At 36.5% G+C, this 22335-nt stretch overlaps 1 protein-coding gene across 3 annotated transcripts in view; it reads left to right on the forward strand.

The window, feature by feature from the left end:
- Positions 1 to 22335, forward strand: part of SOX6 (SRY-box transcription factor 6) — a 708935-nt gene that overhangs the window by 551180 nt on the left and 135420 nt on the right. For 2 of the 3 annotated variants that reach the window (XM_052652398.1, XM_052652399.1), the window contains exon 8: positions 19452 to 19572. In XM_052652398.1, coding sequence (XP_052508358.1) covers positions 19452 to 19572 — 121 coding nt within the window. Of the gene's footprint in view, positions 1 to 19448; positions 19573 to 22335 lie in introns of all 3 variants that reach the window. The other variant, XM_052652397.1, reaches the window with a different exon arrangement.

The raw sequence follows: 22335 nt of genomic DNA on the forward strand, positions 1-22335 counted from the left end.
AATGTCTTTGTAGAAGACTGAGATTTGCTTTCATCCTCTGTCACAAAAGAGAACTATTTAGACCTAAGTTGAGAACCGAAAGGATATACTTGTAGTAAGGTTTTACCTTAAAGAAGACAGAAAGAAAATTAGGAAAGAAAAATGAAAATTCCTAAACTGGGAATTAGATCTAGTTCTAAATCTTAGCTGATTTTAACTAGTTATGTTGCCATGGGGAAATCACATTATCCTTACGTGCCTCAATTTTCTCCTCTATAAAATGTGTGGTTAGTCCTGATCAGTAGTTCTTGACAAGGAAGGAAAGACAATATACATTTCTGAAAAAGCTCACCAGAACTACTTGTCCAGATAGGAATTGTTGGATTACATAGTCTCTAAATCTATTTCTATTTCTAAAAATCTCCTATTTTATAATTTTATGAAATCATCAAACTTGGAGTAAGGATTTTGTTTTTAATTTTGGCTTAGTCATTCTCTAATTTCCTGAGCTTGACAAATCAGTTCTCCTTAATGGGCCTTATTACATTTATGTTTAAAATGAAAGTATTTGAAAAATGGGTTTCTAAGACCATTCTATTTCTAAGGTCTGTGATCCTAAAGTGAATTAAATCTATTTATATTATGCATGTGTGTATATGTAAAATATGGCAAAGAATTTATTATAATGAAATAAATAACCCTGGTTACATCTTTTATCTGAAATCATTCAGCAGTATTTAGAATCATGGAAAATAAAACACTAAGACCTACATTGTTAAACTCATTTCTAATTTTTAATGGGAAATTAAAAATTAGTTGAAATGCTAGTTTCGTGTAGTATCTGCTCCCCTCTTGTCATGCAAAAATCTGTGATTTCTATATTTTGTCTAGATGTAGTTTTTCTTTATTATTTACAATCTATTTTAAGAAAGCTTCAAGGGTTATAGGGCTTTAGAGTGCCACATATTTAACTATCTGGGGCATAATACATGATTTGAGTCCCCAATATTTTCTAACAGTAAGGTTTGTTTATTAAAGAAACCCCATGCTGTGACTGAATCAGTCTAATAGAAGCCAAGTTTGAACTTGAACATTCAAATGTATGCCCATATATCTTGAGCATATATCATACATAATGATGTGGGGTCTAGACATCTTTCTGGGTTTGTTTATGTCTGTTATGGATTCCCCTCATTATCCATGCTGTTTGAGGGAGACCCCATGGATTCAGCTAGTTTATTGCATACTTTCTGTATTTTAAGACTAACAGACTTCCAAGTGGTCCATATGTTCCAACTTGAAAGATTATTTTCTCACTTCCCTGTTTTATGAGGATGATTAAAGAAAAATAAAATAAGATTTTAGAGAATGGTGACATGTTTGAGAGTGACTAGCCATAATCCTTTTGGCCATGTTTCAAATATAGTTTTACAATTTTTATGTTTATTATGCAATTCTTTCTAAAATTTTTTGACAAGTTTGAGTTATAGCATCTGTTTTCTTATTTTTAAACCATATTGTATACCATCTGTTGTATCATTATCATTGATTATAATTTTTAGGATTTAGTGAAGGTAGATATAGGCTTTAATCATTAGTTGTACTATTTTGCACTTCATGTTATATACTCAGAGTGCTAGCTAAAGTTGAGTGAGTATACCTAAAGAATAAATTTTAGATATAAAATTTAAAAAAATGATTTCTACTTCTTATGAATTTGGAAAAAATAATTTATAGTCACATAGCTATCAGATATTATTGTTGCTGTTTTTGTTAAAACCTACCACCTTGACATTTATTTTATAAAATTAGGTATTTCTATGTATAACTACTTAATTTTAAAGAAACTTATTTATATCTTTATAAGTTGCAGAACTATTTTTACATCAAGTGAAATAAAGACATCAAATAACATTGTCAGAATTTGCAATAAATATGGAAAAAGGGTCAATTGTCATTAGAATTTATCAGTATGGGTTTGTTTGAAGGGTGATAGCACTTGCTGTAAATATTCATCATGTTCTTAAATCTAGCGACGTTCAGTGGGTAGGTGATTTTATGCCTGTTTATGCTGGAAGCAACAAAAGAAACTTTAAAAACTGAAAACATAAACATAATTGAACCACCCACTTAAAAGAGAAATTGGAATAGATGTTTTCCAGGGGAGAACATGGTTTCTGTGTAAAAAGGGCTAGTGTAACAAGAAGTCATCTATTCTTGATTTCTTTAGACAGCTAGAGCTTTGTGGCTCGTCTAGTTTCTGTGTTTTAAGAGCTTGTTCTGTGTAGCAGAAATAATACAATAAATGGGTTTAACCACATTTGTCTCAGCTAGACAGTCTGCTTTGTCAGAGATTGCTGGTACAACATAAACAAATTATGTGTTTGTAGTGCTTTTCAATGAAAGCCTATCTAACAGAGCTGAGATTGTGTTTCAGCAGCTGTAGATTTAATCTCCTACCTGTCAGTTAAAACAGGCATTTCCTGAGCCAGATAAGGACTGGTTGTAGAGAAGGGAAGTAGTCACAGCTGGACAAAGATCTATTGTTACTGGCTGATCATTTCTATGTAGATTCAACTCCATGTTCTACCATGGAAACTACAATCATAGTACAGTTTTAAAGGAGCTAACCTGACCTTTTATATTGGTAAATTAAGAAGAATTAGAGACTCAAAGCTGAGCTTTGTGTCATTAATATTTGGAAATTGTCAAGTGGAGCTAAAAATAAGTGTCTGTAGCTTTGATCACCATTATTCTAGATTGTTGTGGACATGATAATGCCTGCTTACAATTTCTAATGACATTTTTAGGAATTCAAATTTTAATGCAAGCTCTGTGTGTGTGTTAGTTGCCCAGTCTTGTCCGACTCTTTGCGATTCCATGGACTGTATAGACTGCCAGGCTTCTCTGTCCATGGAAATGAAGTAAAGTCAAAAATTAAATCTATGGATAGATACTTTATCATGTGACTCATATATCATAAGGCATGTTTGTTTTTCTTTTTTTGTCAGAGGGGAATGCCCGGGGTTCCGTTTCTCTCTTTGTTTCACTTTCTTACTCATAGAAATTTATAAAGTTAAGTTGAACTATCTTAAAACTAGTCAAGTTGATGTGAAGAAAATGTCTATCTCTACATTCAATTAAATTATAATATTATTCTGAGTCCCATGTCTCCCAAGTCATGAATGACTGATAGTAGGGATTCATGGATTGGTCCTTGTATATATAAGAACTTGGCCAGCAACCTAAATGCACAGTTTCTCAATTTGCAGCTTAAACTTCAATTTAGTTAATGAGTTCTCAGGTTTAAAGATGAATATATATGTCTTAGTTTAATTAATTTTTATAATTACATTTCAATTAAAAATTTTATAGCAGCTTTCACTTTGAAGAGTTTTTTATTTACAACATTTGATCTTCACCAAGTTTTTGTAAGGTACCTATAACATGGGGGTTGGAAGTTTTCATTTGTGATATGCAAGGAACAGAGTAATCAGGTCAAAATTGTGGATATAAAAGACAGTACTAATTTTTTTAAAGCCCACAGGATTCTTGCTTGGTTGTTGTTTGCTTGATTCTTCCCTTCTTCTCTTCCTTCTTTGCTTTCTTTCTTATTTTTCTTTTCTTTCCTCTCATTCCTTTTCTTTCCTCTCATTTCTTTCCCTTCCCTTTGCTTTCCTTTTCTCTTCCCCCTTTTTCTTTTCTTAATATCTTGTGGTTAGGGCAAACCTGTCTTAATACTACTTTGGTGTTTTTCATGGTACAGAAGACTGGCTAAGATTTTATATTGTGCATGTGTGCTAAGTTGCTTCAGTCAAGTCCGACTCTTAGCAACCCCATGGACCGTAGCCCTCCAGGCTCCTCTGTCCATGGGATTCTCCAGGCAAGAATGCTAGAGTGGGTTGCCATGGCCTGAACTCCTGGAGGAGGAGCAATTGAACCTGTGTCTCTTATGTCTCCTGCACTGGCAAGTGGATTCTTTACCATTAGCCACAGCTGGGAAGCCCAAGATTTTATACTGTATCTATCTTTAAATCTAATGTATACAATGCTCCTGTATCTATTTTTTTGCCCAACATTAAAAATTGTTGTCAAGGGCCATATAATACTGTGTCTCAGATGGAGTGAAATAAAAATTTTATATATAAAATCAAAGACAAAGAAGTATGAGAATTTCTTAGTAGTATTTCTTTAAGAATGTGTGGAAAATTTGGTATGTTCATTTTCCATTTTGAATTCTGGTTATTTTTGTTTGTTTTTTTATTGACCTGAGTGGACTATTTTGTTTCATTTTGGGTGTGAATTTTTCTATTCCTTTTCAGCTGTGATTGCATGAGTTATTATTAATCACTCTTAAATTATGCTATTGGCCTATTGTTCTTTATAACAGCAAGGAATATGATTTGAGGTGAATTGCTGCAGCATCTGACTCTGTATTGTAAATTCCATTTCATTTGGCAAATATCACATTAATCTCAACTACCAATAAAAAAAGCAAAAGAAGTTTAATTTAACCTGTGTTTTGAGCCAGTTTGCATATATTAAATTTTCTACTCTTCTGATCTTTACTAACAATTGATTTTTTTTTCTCATAGGAAAGTTGACAGGTAGCTTAAATCTCATTTTAAATATTCCTACTTCTCCCACACAGAGACTGAATTAAGAATTTATATTTTTAGTTTTGTCAGTAAATTTCTTGACTGCTTAAAAACTTTATTCAGACATAATATTTGGGGAAAAGAATTGCAATCGTAATTACAGATTCAGCAGTAGCCACTTAGATTTTAATTCCTTATACTCTTCTCTCCTACCAGCATAAAAAGGTGCAAGTGTTGGTAAGTGATAATGCTTCTTGTCCCATGAAATCACAGGAAAGGTCTGTTTTAGCCAATCAGTTAATCAGTCAGTTAGATAATGACTCTTTGCCTTTCATATTTGGAGGCGGTGTGCTAGTAGCATGCTACAAATTTATCTGCAAGATATCTTCCTTCTGCTTGAGCAGAGAGGATATATAAGATGGGAAAAGCTTACTGTTATCCCCGTTTTTGGACTGTTGGTCTCTCTGCTTTCATTCTGAGTCAATTTTTCTCACAGCAACCGGAGTCATTTTTATAAACCTAAATCAGGCCTCATGCAACTTTAGGTCATTTAACCCTATGCTATACCGTTTCCTCAGAGAAACATTTCTTGACCGCCCCTATCCAAAACAGTCCTCACTACTGCCTACTGACTACCTCCTGCTACTCACCCTCTGCCCCTCAAACTCTATCGCATTATCTTACTCTATTTTCTTCATAGCATCTATTTTCAACTGGCATTTGTTGTATTTAATATATATTTTGTCATGGGTGTGTGTATACACACACATATATACATATTACATCCATTTGTATATTGTCTGTCTTTCCTAGGAGATAGTGGTAGGGAAGGAATTTTGTCTACCTGTGGGTCCCCAGTGCCTAAAATGGTGTAAAATAACTGAAAACCACTAAGTAATTCAGCACAATGTATGCAATGTAACGTTGACAGAGGAAAATAAATTTATACTTAGGGAATTTTCATAGAGGAGTTTGAGCTGAACTTCAAAGGGTAGGTCAGATTTGGGACAACAAAGGGGAAAGGAAAGGTCATTCTACATAAGTGAAAAAAAAAACGTCATGCACAGAAACTTAGAAGCTACTGAAAGCAAGAGGGGAAAGGGGAAATGATAGTAAGAAAGAGATTTGAAAGGTATGTTAAGAATATGTTCTGTGGTGATTTCAATGCCAGCTCAGGCTAAGGAACTTGGATGTTATTTTCTTTAATAGGAACATTTCTTTATTGTATATAAGTTATTTAATAAGTTATTTAATATATAAGTTATCCCCAGTCCCTGGGATTCGCCAGACAAGAATCCTTGAGTGGGTTGCCATTTCCTTCTCCAATGCATGCAAGTGAAAAGTGAAAGTGAAGTTGCTCAGTCACCTCCGACTCTTAGTGACCCCATGGACTGCAGCCCACCAGGCTCCTCCGTCCGTGGGTCCGTGGGATTTTCCAGGCAAGAGTATTGGAGTGGGGTGCCATTGCCTTCTCCGAATATAAACATAGTACTAAATAAAATACAAAAATAAAGAAAACTGCTCCTTTTGAAACAGCTTGTTAGCTTGTCCTTATATTGGCTTCAGTGTTGTGTACTTGTACATCTAGTTGGGGTAGCAGGTGTAGAAGTGTGTGTGAGTGTATGTGGATGAGTGTGTGTATGTGTGTAAGTGTACATGCTGAGAGTGGGACAGGAGTTGTAGGTTACATTACAAAATGAATTACAGTTGCATGTCTTTAACTTTTTGCTTTAAAAAGGCCTGAAAGTGAAAGTGAAGTTGCTCAGCCATATCTGACTCTTTGCGACCCCATGGACTATAGCTTACCAGGCTCTTCTGTCCATGGGATTTTCCAGGCAAGAATACTGGAGTGGGTTGCCATTTCCTTCTCCGGGAGATCTTCCCAACCCAGGGATTGAACCCGGGTCTCCTGCATTGTAGGCAGATACTTAACCATGTGAGCCACCAAAACCTGAAGGCTGTTTGATTTGTGGCTATGGTCACTATTTATGCCTTTGAAAAAAATGTGTTAGTTGCTCAGTCATGTCCAACTCTTTGCCACCCCATTTAGCCTGCCAGGCTCCTCTGTCCATGGAATTCTCCAGGCAAGAATATTGGAGTGTGTAGCCATTCTCTTCTCCAGGAGATCTTCCAGACCCAGGGATCAAACCCGCGTCTCTAGCGTTGTAGGAAGATTCCTTATTGCCTGAGCCACTAAGGAATCCTGTTTATGCCTTTACTCAGTGTTTATTTCTTATAAAGTTCCCTTTACTTTACCTCTCTGCACCCCTGAACACATATAGGCCTCCTTGGTCTATGAACCTCTACAGGCCTCCATGAACACATGGTCTTTCACTGGTATGTCCAGGGAGGATTATCTTGCCGTGACTGGGACCCAGCTGTCAATAGCTTAGACATCTTATTTATGTTCTGTTCAGAGTTTATGTTTCTCAGTCCTCCTAGCTTAAGATGAAACTGTTTCTGCTCTCCTTGTTAGGTGTTGCTTAAATGTTTTTCTGTCATTTGTTCTGTATTGCGTAACCAGTCTACTGTGATAAAACAAACTTTTTTAATATTTTGAAAAACTGTATCCCTGGCTCTTCTGATGAGAACAGTTTATCATTTGTCAGAAAATTGATGATGATGAAATTATTAGAGAAGTTTAGAGGCATCTCTAAATTATACTATAGAAGAATTTCAACAGATCTATTAGGAGAGCTCAGCCATTAAAAATATGTTCAAATAAATGAACCAAATCAATTTTTATATTTTTCTTACCAACAAGTGGACTTCAAAGTCAGACTGTGGCATACCAAAAGAAAAGATCACTGCAATGAAGTATGTTTGAAGCAGAGGTATATTCCTATTGCCTTGATTTGAGGACTGCAAAGGATAAAAGGACTTTAAATTGGTTCAGAAGATTTAAAAATTATCAAAAGTATTGTAGCTTATTTTTTAAATAACAGAATGAAAGTTTTTTTTAATGCATTTGTATTATAAACATTTGTTGAATCCTTACTCTGTACAAGACAAGGAGTTTTACTAAGATGCAAAGTCCCTTCCTTTAGGTTACTTGTGCATATTTTAACAAAAACTGTAGTTTAAGATGTAAACCTGCATTTCTGGAGGAGGAATTTAATAATTGAACTCTGGTCATTGCTAACAGAGTAAGGCTGCATAAAATACTTCAGGGGTAAAAGCCAGATTGCCTTCATTACAGGTCAAAAGTTTATGAAATGTTTATGTCTGAATTTGGTTGTTACAAACAAAGGAATGCCACATTCTTCACAATGTTACTATATTTATGTGGCACTTATACAAAATTAAAAAATTAATTTCCATCTTGGCAAAACACTTTGATCATTGTATATTTAATGGGGTTTCCATTTGAGAACAACAATCATTAGTCTCTAATACGTTTCATATTTCTGTGGAAATAGACAGGGTGGAATAAGAAACATTCGTCTTCACTAGTCTTTGGAAATATCTAAAGTAATTGACTAGCTCAGTCTTCTGTGATGGCCTGGTGACCACTAACTGTGACTGTTTGCATAATAGTCAACTCTTCACTTCTGTAGTGATAACTGTTTGTATCTGATTAAAATTAAGACTGTTTTAGTTCTCTTGACTTTTCCAGAAGTTGCAAAAATTGAGATTTGCTGTTCTGCTTTAACCAAACAAATGCACACATGGGGATAACAATATGCTGAGTTTATGCAGATTTTACAGCACGAATCTGAATAAAATACCCACTAATAGATCCTTAAGGAGTAATAAACACACATGAATTTTCCTTAGTTGCACTTTAAAGTGATTTTAACATACTACTAGACCTTAACAATAATATTTAATTGACAAGATTATGCATTTGTATGGATTGAAAAGGTGGTACATATCTAATTCCAAATGAATCATAAATTTTACTTTTGCATAACATGTTTTATTAATTTCTTTATGGCCAGGACATTCTACTTCCCTCCTGGTGAGAGTTTCTTAAAACATAGTAAGATAATTTAAACACATTTAATTAACATTTGTCATCCATTTTATAAAGTAATCTGACTTTTGTCCTCATAAATACTCTCAAAATTTTTTTTGGTTTGAAACTATAGGAAGACTATGGAAAGATATGTGATGGAATTTTTGTTGTAATTTATTTTTCTTTTTAAACAAATCTTTCTCTGTTGACCACTTTCCAAAGTAAGCTGACAAATTGGATGATGTATACTACTGCATAAGTGAAAGCAAACTTAACATTTCTACCTGATAAAGCTATGGGCTTCTCTAAGGCATCTTTTTATTCCTAGTCCTCAGCACAGTACTAGGCAGATAGTGCTCAGTTCAGTTCAGTCGCTCAGTCGTGTCCGACTTTGTGACCCCATGGACTGCAGCACGCCAGGCTTTCCTGTCCATCACCAATTCCCGGAACCTGCTCACACTCATGTCCATCGCATCAGTGATGCCGTCCAACCATCTCATCCTCTGTTGTCCCCTTCTCCTCCCGTCTTCAGTCTTTCCGAGCATCAGGGTCTTTTCCAATGAGTCAGTTCTTTGCATCAGGTGGCCAAAGTATTGGAGCTTCAGCTTCCGCATCAGTCCTTCCAATGAATATTCAGGACTGATTTCCTTTAGGATTGACAGTGCTAGGTGCTCAGTAAAAGCTGTGGAATAGTTCAATGAAGACAGGCACTACTGACTTTACAGAGTAACATGTCTCTTAGGGGCCCAAGAGTTCATTTTATACACGTGGAACTCTTTATTTCAGGAAGTAAAGGGACATATAAGTAAGAAATGCTAAAAATCATGATTACATCAGTACCACATCCATGTTGTTTTCATTGAAAATTCATTATTTAAACAGAACATGTACAAATGAATAAGAAATAAAGTAATGATGTTTGACTACTGATGATCCTGGTAGATTAATGAGATACTTGCCCATTTTCAAAAATACAAATAGAGCAAACTGTATACAGTATGCTGAAAATATAAAAAGATGTTAACACAAAGGACATGCAAAGAATTGGCCCTTTCAGGGCTATTAACATTTCTCTGAATATACACCTAAAGAAGATTTTTAAAATATGTGCTATTGATCTGATAAATGGAGCCATTGTACTGTTACTCTCAAAGATCATTCTCCTCCTTTGTAATCAAGAAAGGGAGCTGGAAAGTACTAAACCGTGGAGTGGATTTGAAATAGCTGTCTTTAAAGACCCACCTATAAAAAGAGTTGCTTTGTTTGCATGCCTTATTCTTGGTAGTGAAGATGGGGATGATATGTATCATCTCCATTTTTCCTATGAATATTTCAGATGTTTTATTAGATATATTTACTAGTGTAAATTAGTAAAGACAAGTAAATTAGTGAAGCTATTTTCTGTTCTTTTCCTTGAAATTAACTTTTTAAATATAATATACATAAAGAAAAGGTTAGCTATTCATTAATCTTCAAAGACACGACTTTGAAAGACTAAAGCTGTTTTTGAAAAGGATGCCCATAAACTGCAATATCTTTAGTTTATTCTACCTTTCTAGGAATTTTCCTGGCCCTTTAGTGAAGATTTTGAAAAGATTGGTGACAGTAGTCATCAAAATTCCAGGAAAATAAATTGCATTGTATGAAAGATGAATGGTAACAAAGTGTTTTGCATGTTATCCTTGTGGGAGTTTGAGAGAGATAAAATGTCTTGCCTTCAACAAACAAATAAACAAAGCAGAATCTTTTTCTTATATTATTTGTACAGTTATTATCCATTGGATGTTGGTGGGAAACATCTAGGAAGATTGGACTCTGTGTTCTTAAAGATTCAGAAAATTTGTGTCTCGTAATTGCTCCTGATAAAATATCAGTTTGATTATTCTCCTGCTAGAGCTAGTTGGATTCTCTATAAGCAAGGATTTGCAATCCACCATTAGTGGTACCAGCCAGAGATTTGCTAAATAAGACAAATGAAAAGCAGACAAAATGATATCAAAATTTATTTAAACATCATTCTTAAATCTTCTTCTACAATGAGAACAGCTACAGCTCTATACTTTTTTGCAGTTATATTAACAATAATATTACCCTATGGAAATTAGTGCTCAGAAAACAAGTTCTTGGGTCCTCGATGATTCTCCTGTTTATTAGTTGGCACAAAATGCCTACTATGTATGTCCTTAGCCCTGTGATAAGTCAATGGAGCATAGAGCAATATAAGTGTCACAGGCTATTCAAGACCCTCAATTTACTTGGCGAGAGATGATTAATGAATTGAAACAATTAGAGAATAGGCAGGTAGGCTGTATACAAGGCTCCTCTGGATACTTCAAACTGTAGTCAATATGTTGACTACCGCTTTATGCTTTTCACTGCTTTATGCTTTTCAAGTCAGGGAAAAACAGAATCTTAAAAATTTAGACCAAAAAAAATGTTTTGCAACTAAAGCGTTTGTTTTAAAGCATTATTTATCCTATCAAATGAGACCCTTTCCCTCCTAACTCTCCAGAAATAGCTGAGATTTGGCATGCATTTTTTGGCAGTAAGAAGATACCTCCATGCCTTGAAGGCTTTTCATGTAAGGTTCTGGGGACTTTATTTCTTTCACTCTAGACTGTACAGCTTTTATAATGGTAACACTTTATGCAAATAACTCAGCTACTCTTTGCAATAAAGAATATGGCCTTTAAGGAAGTTCCACCCCCACCTCACCCCCACCCCTAGCCCCACCCCTTTCTGTCTTTCTTTATGCCCTGCCTCTCCCTCTGATTGCTCTTTCTCTCTTGTATTTTTTGTCTCTGTCTTCCCCTCCCTCCTTCATGATTTACAAACATTGGAAACATTCCTTCCAACAGATTAAGGAAGCCTTCTCCAATTAAATCATAGGAGGAATGAATTTCTAGAAATAAGACATTAAAAAGATCTTCACTTGCTCACTGTCTTTAACTAGGTAATAGACATTAATATTGTTTATGATTTTCAATACAAATACTTATTTCCTGTCACTAAGAAAAGTTAAATAATCCTCATGAAAGAAAATGAGCCCCCCTGAGTGTCACTCTGTTTGCATATTAGCACGTAGCCAGGTCTCTGCCAAGTTGCTTTCTGACTGACTGCTGCAGATGCTCTTTCTCAAGTATTCTGAGTCATATCTTTAGTGCAAGTCTTCAGGGACAAACAATAGCACCTGTTCCTCACAAGATATCAGGCCAGTTAGCCCATTCATGTATCTTTAATGAAGCTCTGGGGCAGATGGCAAAAAATGGCATCATCAACTTAGCACAGAGAAAACAAAGGGCATAAGTGTTGATGCAACAATGCTGTTTTACGAATAGAAAGAGACAGAACCTAAGTGTTTCACGTGCATCTGCTGCTGTCTCGATTGTCTAAAAGATGTGAGTTACACCCTAGCAATTAAAATTTCTGGGCATGTAGCCTATTTGATCAAGAATGTGTTCTTCACCCTCTGCAAAAGGGAAACGCTTTGGTCTGGGATTGTGGAAGTTTAGAATTAATGGGCAGTTATGCTTTAAGGGATACAGTTTGCTTCTTTCCTGATGCACTGACTAGCTTCCACCTATGACAGGGTTCCTGGATTCTCATTAGTCATTCCAGTTACGTACCCAGTTAGTGCTGCCTTCCAAAGCAATAAAAAATAATGCACTTTTATGCTCAGAGATTATTTTTGGTTACATTAAGTTTTACTCTTTGTATTAACAAAATCAGTTTTACTCCTACTTACGGGATAATTGAACATTCTTGGACATTGCCTTTCTTTGGGATTAGAATGAAAACTGACCTTTTCCAGTCCTGTGGCCACTGCTGAGTTTTCCAAATTTGCTGGCATATTGAGTGCAACACTTTCACAGCATCATCTTTCAGGATTTGAAACAGCTCAACTGGAATTCCATCACCTCCACTAGCTTTGTTCGTACTGATGCTTTCTAAGGCCCACTTGACTTCACATTACAGGATGTCTGGCTCTAGTTGAGTGATCATACCATTGTGATTATCTTGGTCATGAAGATCTTTTTTGTACAGTTCTTCTGAACTCATCTCACACGCTAGTAAAGTAATGCTCAAAATTCTCCAAGCCAGGCTTCAGCAATACGTGAACCATGAACTTCCAGATGTTCAAGCTGGTTTTAGAAAAGGCAAAGGAACCAGAGATCAAATTGCCAACATCCACTGGATCATGGAAAAAGCAAGAGCGTTCCAAAAAAAACACATCTATTTCTGCTTTATTGACTATGCCAAAGCCTTTGACTGTGTGGATCACAATAAACTGTGGAAAATTCTGAAAGAGATGGGAATACCAGACCACCTGACCCTGCCTCTTGAGAAACCTATATGCAACAGTTAGAACTGGACATGGAACAACAGACTGGTTCCAAATAGGAAAAGGAGTACGTCAAGGCTGTATATTGTCACCCTGCTTATTTAACTTCTATGCAGAGTACATCATGACAAACACTGGACTGGAAGAAGCACAAGCTGGAATCAAGATTGCCGGGAGAAATGTCAGTAACCTCAGATATGCAGATGACACCACCCTTATGGCAGAAAGTGAAGAGGAACTCAAAAGCCTCTTGATGAAAGTGAAAGAGGAGAGTGAAAAAGTTGGTTTAACGCTCAACATTCAGAAAACGAAGAGCATGGCGTCTGGTCCCGTCACTTCATGGGAAATAGATGGAAAAACAGTGGAAACAGTGTCAGACTTTATATTTTTGGGCTCCAAAATCACTGCAGATGGTGACTGCAGCCATGAAACTAAAAGACGCTTACTCCTTGGAAGAAAAGTTATGACCAACCTAGACAGCATATTGAAAAGCAGAGACATTACTTTGCCAACAAAGGTCCGTCTAGTCAAGGTTATGGTTTTTCCACTGGTCATGTATGGATGTGAGAGTTGGACTGTGAAGAAAGCTGAACACCAAAGAATTGATGCTTTTGAACTGTGGTGTTGGAGAAGACTCTTGAGAGTCCCTTGGACTGCAAGGAGATCCAACCAGTGCATTCTAAAGGTGATCAGTCCTGAGTGTTCTTTGGAAGGAATGATGCTAAAGCTGAAACTCCAGTACTTTGGCTACCTCACGCGAAGAGTTGACTCATTGGAAAAGACTCTGATGCTGGGAGGGATTGGGGGCAGGAGGAGAAGGGGACAACAGAGGATGAGATGGCTGGATGGCATCACTGACTCGATGGACGTGAGTTTGGGTGAACTCCGGGAATTGGTGATGGACAGGGAGGCCTGGCGTGCTGCGATTCATGGGGTCGCAAAGAGGCGGACACGACTGAGCGACTGAAATGAACTGAATTTATGGGATGATTGAGGGTCTTCCCTAGTAGCTCGGATGGTAAAGAATCTGCCTACAATGCGGGAGACTTGAGTTTAATCCCTGAGTCTGGAAGGTCCCCTGGGGAAGGCAATGGCAACCCACTCCAGTATTCTTGCCTGGAGAATTCCACTGACAAAGGAGCCTGGCAGGCTACAGCCCACTGTGTCTCAAAGCATCGGACATGACTGAGCAACTAACATATACACATGGGATAATTATGGCTCAGCAGGTAAAGAATCCACCTGCAGTGCAGGATACACAGGAAACCCAAGTTCGATCCCTGGGTCAGGAAGATCCCCTGAAGAAGGAAATGGCAACCTCTCCACTATTCTTGCCTGAAAAATCCCATGGACAGAGGAGCCTGATTGGCTACAGTTCTCGGGATCACAAGGAGTTGGACATGACTGAGCAACTAAGCATAGCACAACACATGGGATAATTAAAGAATCTGAATTTGGGCTAAGGGAAAACTACACTTTCAAGAAAAAAAGATGCTATTTGAAATTTTGATAACTTCTTGAGAAAGACATGTGGAGACTGGTCACTCTTTGATGGAATTCTATTATTTCTTATTCTTTAGTAAAATATTTTTGGAACTTGCTGTTTACAATGTGACTGCCTTTCCTGGCATGTTACCAAATGGGAAAATAAGATGATGGGAAGATAAAGGAAAGGCAGGCTTACGTTCTTCAGAGCAGGATGGGACTTTTCTCTTTTATCAAAATTCTTTATCTTCCTTAGGCACTGATATGCAGTGCAGTAAACTTAATTCACAACTTCCATAGAAGAAAAATAGTTTAGATGTTTATGTGATGCGCTTGTATGGCCACCAAATCCTCTTTCCTTACCCCCCTCCACCCACCTTGTTCTTGCTTTCCATTTTTGTCCCACCTCCAACCAATAATCTTCTAGTAAGTAAAATAAATGGAGAGTTCTGAAAGAGGAAATTATTGCTTTAATTCATGATTTCCACTCACTTTATTTGCACTAGGTCATACTGGTGAACTTTGTATGAAAGGTGGTAGTTGGAAGTATTCATAGAACTTTAATTACCTGTGCTACCTTTTATGACACATAATTTTTAAAAAATGGTATCCCATTGGTGAAATCTGAGTAAGGCTGTTGGATTGTGTCAATGTCAGTGTCCTGGTTGTGATATTGTTCTATAATTTTTCAAATTTCTTCACTGGGAGAAACTGAGTAAAGTATACATGGGATCTTTTGTATTATTTATTATAACTGCATGTAAATTCACAATTATATTTAGCAAAAGGTGACTTTATGCTTAAAATAGTACTTGAAAGTATAGGCTTTGAGCCTTACACCCCTGGCCTTGAATCTTGGCTCCATCACTTTTTAAGTGACCATGTTACCTAATTTCTCATTGTTTTGTCTTTCTCCTTAAATAAATGAGGACAGTAACAGTAGGTACCTGATAAAACTTTGAGAATTAAATGAGATGGAGCATTTAAATCACTTTCCCATATGCTTGACATATAGGAAAAACTGGAAAATATTAGTTGCTGTGATGATGCTGATGGTTTCTATGATTAGAGATATAAGAGGGAGCTTTTCATCGTTTCTCAGCCTGTGTTCTAACTGGCTCCTGGGTATTTTGGCTGATATTTAATGAAGGCATTTTGAATTTGCACATCATTATTTTACTTAAAATAAGCTCAATTTTATCATTTGGATCTAAATGATTATTGCTAACGAATTAAATGGAATTGATGACAAATTTGAGATCAATGTGTAGGTACAAAATGAGAGAGAAGAAACAGACTGAAACTGAACAACATAGTATCTATACTCCATAGTATGAATATTTCAGAGACATATCTCTGAAACATGAAATTATTTTCAGTTGCAGCCCTTCAGATTTTCTCTGTGCAGAGAACGTACATGTATGATTTCTCACTTTTCTTTTCCTGAAGTCCATGCGATGTAATGGAAAAAGCGCTGAACAGGGTGCAGAAGTTCTGGACTCCAGATCCAGGTCTGTTGCAGGCAGTGTGACCTCAGTTTAACCTTCTCAAGCCACCTGGTTCCCTAGGTGTAAATTGTGAGATTTGAATTGGATTAGTGACTCTCAAAGAATGGTCCTTGAACCAAGGGCACTAACTAGCTTCACTTAGGAACTTGTTAGAACAAGTATACTCAGGTTCCCACCTCAGATCTACTTATTTCTGAGAATGGGGTCAAATAATTTTTGTTTGAACAAGCCCTCCAGATGATTCCAAAGTCCACAAAAGTTTGAGAATCTCCTCTCTGGATTAATTTTAGTCTACATTCTAGACTGTTGGCCCCAACCCCCAGAGTTTCTGTTTCATAGGTCTGGGCTGGAGTCTGATAATTTGCTTTTTTTAAAGGCTCTCAGGTATTGCTGATGCTGCTGGTTGGGTACCACACTTCGAGAACTACTAGGTTAGATAAACTCTAAGCTTCACTTCAACTCTTTGGTTCCATCATTATCATTGTTTTCACAATACCTTCTGTCCCCCTCCTTATTTACTTTATTTCTCAGTTTATTGAAACTGCTTCTTATCTCACAGCATTGAAACTTTCTAAAATATCCTGTTATGTAGAGGATGATGGACAGAAAAGAACTTCCCTAAGTTCTTACAGCTTATGTTAGTATGAAAAACCTACAGCTCTTTAATGTTAAAAATGACCTTAATTAGTTAACTTTAGTCTCTCAGTTACATAGCTAGCTACAAAGGAAATATCTTCAGACATCAAGATTTAATAATTAAAGTCTGATACCTGATTGCCATTGATGCCCTTATGTTTAAGAGCTGAAGAGCTTGGGCTCCAATGTAAAAATAAAATTATTTTTCAGATGCTGTTTAATGAATAACACTAAGGATCCCAATTTACATCTTCAAATGAGCCTTTTAATCCCACCTTTTTTTTTTTTTTTTCCTTCGTGTTCTGGATATTTAGGATAAGATAATGCTCTGTGAGACATGGGTCTGCTAAAAACAAACAAGCCTCTTCCTGCCAAACTGAATTATTTATTTGACTCTTGTTTTCTTATTTGAAGTAGAGTTATGGGTTAAGATCCACTGTTTTTTGTATTAGTTCTTTAGTAGTCTGATAAATTTCTAGTACTGAATAGCAAATTGGATAAGAAAAACTAAGAATCTAATATTTACTGAGTGCCTATTAAAGGCTAGTCACCATGCCACAAGCATTACTTTTCTTGTTTATTTAATCCTCACAACAACCACACTGCTAACTACCAGCTAAGTTAGTACACATTAGCTTTGGTTTTTACATGAGAAAATAGACTCAGGAAGGCTGAGCAACTGTTCAAGATCACACTGCCAAGGAAATGACACTATAGATTTAAGCTTTAGATTCATTTGACAATAAAGCCTTTGTAGACATAGTAGATTCTGAATAAATGTGTTGAATGAATGGAGGAATGACTATATTACATTATCTTCCTAATGTTGACTTTTAAACAAACGTAGAATTATAAAGTTGAAAATGCACCATAGGTCATTATCTAGTTAGAGTTTAAGTTATGTCTGTTCTTTAAAGTATCTGTGACATATGAGTATACAGCCGTTACTTGACCACTTCCCTGGAGGAGGGTATGGCAACCCATTCCAGTATTCTTGCCTGGAGAATCCCATGGACAGAGGAGCCTGGTGGGCTACAGTCCATTGAATCATCTGAGCGCACACACAGAAAAAATTTATTTGATACCTAGACTTTTTGTTTCCTACACTTTTTGTTTCCTTCCTTTAGAAGGTGAAGCATCTGTGCTGTGTTCTGGGTATATGGTCTTAGCATTTCTAAAGCTAAATGAAAGAATTAAAGATTTTAAAATTAAAAAAATAAAAAACTATTAAAAAAAATAAAGCTAAATGAAGTGATTTCCTTTGATATACTCTTATACTAAACAACAGTCACCCACAAAAATATCATGTCTTATTTTCTGACATAGAACAGTGCTGTCATCTTTGACATCTCATGTTTGCAAGCTGGAATTGAACAGCAAACCTAGTGCTTTTCTTCAGGGCTAAAGGCAAGACCTAGGCACCAGGGGATCAGCTCCTGTTTAAGCAGGCTAAGTTTGTACTCAAACATACAAAACTTGGGCTTACCTCAGCTAAAATGGAAGAAAAAGCTGCCCAAAGCTAGTTTCTTTCACGCCCCACTGGCAAGGTAGTAATTGCACAAAGACCTTTTTATTATAAGTTGATTTTCCTGAGAAATGAATTCAGAGAAATACTGTAAAGGGTTTATTTTTTCTTGCCCTTTATTAACCCACATCTTAGGGCTTTCCCTAGAGAGAAACTGTTGGTAAATGAAACCTCTTAGACCTGCACAGGAGCATTTTTGCAGTCTGTCCCTGGCTGTGAAGGGAACAGGGACAGGATAAGGCAAGTTGGTGGTATTTAAACAGGGTCATCAGCCAGTATATGGAATTTTGCCTAAAGAGAATATTTAGGAATTTAAACGGGGGAAGGGTTTGGGGTTGGTAGACTACTAGTCAAGGTTTGTATCTTAAACAGGATATAATGCAGCTTTTTTATACTAGTAAGGAGAGTAAAGATCCTGTTTGAACTTAAAGATCATTGCTGTTAGTACATCCTAGTTTTGATCTTTAAGTAACAAAAGTCCTATAGTTTAATTTATAAAATCATGCCTTGAAAGCCAGTACAAAACCTTCCTGTGATGCTATTCTGGAATCAGGACAGCATGCATAGAGTAAAGGAGGGAGCTGGGAAATTAAAATGTAATTTTCACAGACATGATTCTGTCATAGTTCTTATTTTCTTTATATGGAATACAAATACTGATATAGAGTGAAGATTTTCTGTTTTGCATTTTTGTGCTCTTTGATACATTTATTGAGGTCAAATGAGATTTGATATAGTAGGATTTATTATGAAATGCTCTCTGAATACAACTCCATAATTACTCAGCTACATGGTAGTGCATAAAGCTGTAAAACTGCTTAGCCAGACAAGCAATTTATATGTTACATCGAGGTGTGTATGGCAAAGAATATTAGTTTAATTGGGAGCCAAGGTAGTAGCCTTAAATCTGAAGGGCTATATGTTTGACATAATGCAGCAAGGCTTTGAAATAAGATATCTAAACTGGGGAGCTACAGCTTTTGGAATATATAACAATTAGACATTACTTTCTGACCAAGGATACTAGTAACAGTTTTCAAAATAAAGCACAGAATGCAAAGCTGATGAAAGGGCAAAACCTTTCAACACTGTACGGTGAGGGAATAAAACATTTCTTCTGGCTTTTTGTTTTTCAAAAAAGAAGGAAAAGAAAATAGTCAAGATGAAAGAAAACCATTCACTATAATTTAGTGGAAGCAGGGATGAGGCCAATTCACAAGGAGGTTAGATAGTTGGTATACCAGTGGAATCTGAAAGGGATTTGGTAAAGTTAGCATGAATTTTCTCTGGGAGCAGATTTGGAATGAGGTTAGAAATGGGTGGCTGTTCGGGGACCAGCACACCACCAGGAGTGAAAAACAAATACTTCTTGGCGTGCATTTGCTCTGTGTCTGATCATAGGCTCTCTTCTGTTTAGCAGGTTCAGGGTCACATGCCTCCGCTCATGATCCCAATTTTTCCACATGACCAGCGGACCCTGGCAGCAGCTGCTGCTGCCCAACAGGGATTCCTCTTCCCCCCTGGAATAACATACAAACCAGGTAAGTAGACAGGGATTTAACATTCTTTTGTGAATGCTAAGATCCGTATGTTTTTGCTTAGCAGTCAAAACAAACACAGAAGCATATGAAGGAACTATGAGTAAAAAGATCATAAAAGGTATTTTAAAGTAAAATTAGAATTGTGAAGGGGGCATGTTAATAACTAATTGATTGCTTGAAACTTTACTTTCTCTTCTTCCACTTGAATTTGTTCTGTATTCACAGATAAAATGCTACTTTCCCTCGGGACTACAAATTTTGTCAGCTCTCTCTCATATCTTTACTGTGAATAATTGTCTTTGGTTAAAGATACATTTCTCTTCCTGAGAGCTTTTATACTCTAGGAAAGTGGTCACATACAGTATAAAATGCTATTATTGTTTGTTGTCTGATTTCTCTTGGAAGAAAAGTTCAAACTGAACTGATTTAATTAGCTTGCCACTAATAGGTAAAATTCTTTTTTGATTTCAGTCTAAATAATGAAGCATTCAGTAGTATTTTCTCATTCATCTTTGAACCTCAAAGACGAGGTCACATAACCTTGCAGTGAAATATGTTTTGAGATGATTTAGCAAATGTTATGATTTTCTTTATTCCTCTGGGTTTACTGGACTCCTGGGGAATTCAATTAGGGGCATAATGGTTTGAAGCTTCTTTCAGAGCATCCTTGTAAACAGGGCTTTAAATGTTTAAAGATATGTTGCCAAAGGAATCCAATGTAAGAAGATAGTCAAGTAAATAAAAGTCAACCTTAATTTCATTTGTGCATTCTTTGTAAGTGACCTCACCTCAGAAGTAGTGACCTTGTTCTACTCATTAATAATTTCTGTGTCAAGTTCTTTTTAACGTATTAACCTGATTATATTAACCTCCCAATCTGAGTGCAACAAATCTGAGTGCAGCAGATTTTTGTGTGTGTGTGTATGGATTTATAAAGCTATTTTAATATGCTTAAAGCAACAATAAAATATAAGTCACTTTACAAAATTCTCTGTGAGGAAACTTACTGAATAGCATAAGACCAAACCTAGTGGGTTTTAACATCTATTTTTTGCCATCAGTTACTCTTATGCATTTGATAGAGAACCCCTTTCCAGTGAAGAAAGATAAGATGTCTGTGTCAAAACCCAAATGATTATAAAAAAAATAGAGATTTTGAGGGATTGGCTAATTTAAGGACTGACTTAAAAATTCCTCAGATACAAACCTGAGTAAAAGGATACCTGGGTAAAAGAAAATTGTGTTATTCAAATTGTTAAAAGTTGATTTTGCTAGAGCAGAATTTTTAGAGCAAGTTATATTCTGTGAAATTAGTGTCTGTATTAAGGACAGAATTATATTTTGCCAGAGAATATCTTTCTGTCAGTGCAGTGGTTCAGTTCTTCTCTGATCTCTATAAATAGTTTTGAACTCTCTTCATTTTGACTTCCTTCAGAGTGTTGGTGTACACTAAGTTTACTTGTTTATTCTGAATCTGGGTTGTCATCCCTACACAAGTCTTAGAAACCTTTTAGATGAACTATACATGGAAACTCTAATTTTCATGTTTTTAAATTTAAAATTTTCCACATTTCAAAATCAGGTTATGAGCATTAATTTCTACTAGACATAGATACCAACATAATTAGCATATTATGTAATTTTGTTAAGACAATAATATTGTTTTTTATGGGGGAAGCTACTTTTATATAGTCAATGAATTTGGACCATTTTATAAAGAATCTTCTCACGCAGTATCAATGAGATTGCAGTAGATAAGTAAGAATCTAGAGACTGGGGCAATACTGTGCAGCATAGAGCAGTGCCTTGGGGTAGCAAAGCTGGATTTGATTATGTTGGCTAAAACCTGCTAGTTAGGCCAGGACCATGGATTTGGACATGTAGGATGATTTTTCATCACAAGCAAGACTGGTAAAAAAGGTGTTATCTGGTGACCCCTAAGTTATGTCAGAGAGTTGAGTTAACCAGAACTCTAAATTCCCAGGTAGCTTCCCAGGTGGTTCAGAGAGTAAAGAATCTGCCTGCAATGCAGGAGATGTGGGTTCAATCCCTGGGTCAGGAAGATCCTCTGGAGGATGGCAACCCACTCCAGTGTTCTTGCCTGGAGAATCCTATGGGCAGAGGAGCCAGGAAGGCTACAGTCCATACGGTTGCAAAGAGTCAGACATGACTGAGCATGAGCGCAATGCGCATATGCTAAATTATTAAATACTTTGGCTAATGCAGGTTTTACTGTTTATAAAAATTATACTTTGAAAGAATTAAATCTATATGTTCAGATGCTATTGGTACAGACCATATTTAGGAGACTTGGTGTATGCAGTGTTCTTGTCATTCACATGAATTGGGAGAGGAGAATACTATTTGACTGGACCCTGGACAAGGAAAACATTTCTGCCCCAAACTGAACCATAGTAACTTCACTTGTGTGACAGCAAGATAAGTAGAGGAGTAGCATCACATGTAAAAGTCTTGAAGTGGTGGTGAACTGATCCCCTAAACAGCAAGAAGAATAAGTGCTACATTGTCTCTCTTTTTGCTCTTTTTTCATCTTCCTATAAACTGAAATAATTCCATCAGTTCAGTTCAGTTCAGTTCAGTCGCTCAGTCGTGTCCGACTCTTTGCAACCCCATGAATCGCAGCACGCCAGGCCTCCCTGTCCATCACGAACTCCTGGAGTTCACTCAGACTCATGTCCGTTGAGTCAGTGATGCCTTCCAGCCATCCCATCCTCTGTCGTCCCCTTCTCCTCCTGCCCCCAA

Source organism: Budorcas taxicolor, chromosome 15 (genome assembly GCF_023091745.1).
Source record: "Budorcas taxicolor isolate Tak-1 chromosome 15, Takin1.1, whole genome shotgun sequence".
NCBI classification, from domain to species: Eukaryota; Metazoa; Chordata; class Mammalia; order Artiodactyla; family Bovidae; genus Budorcas; species Budorcas taxicolor.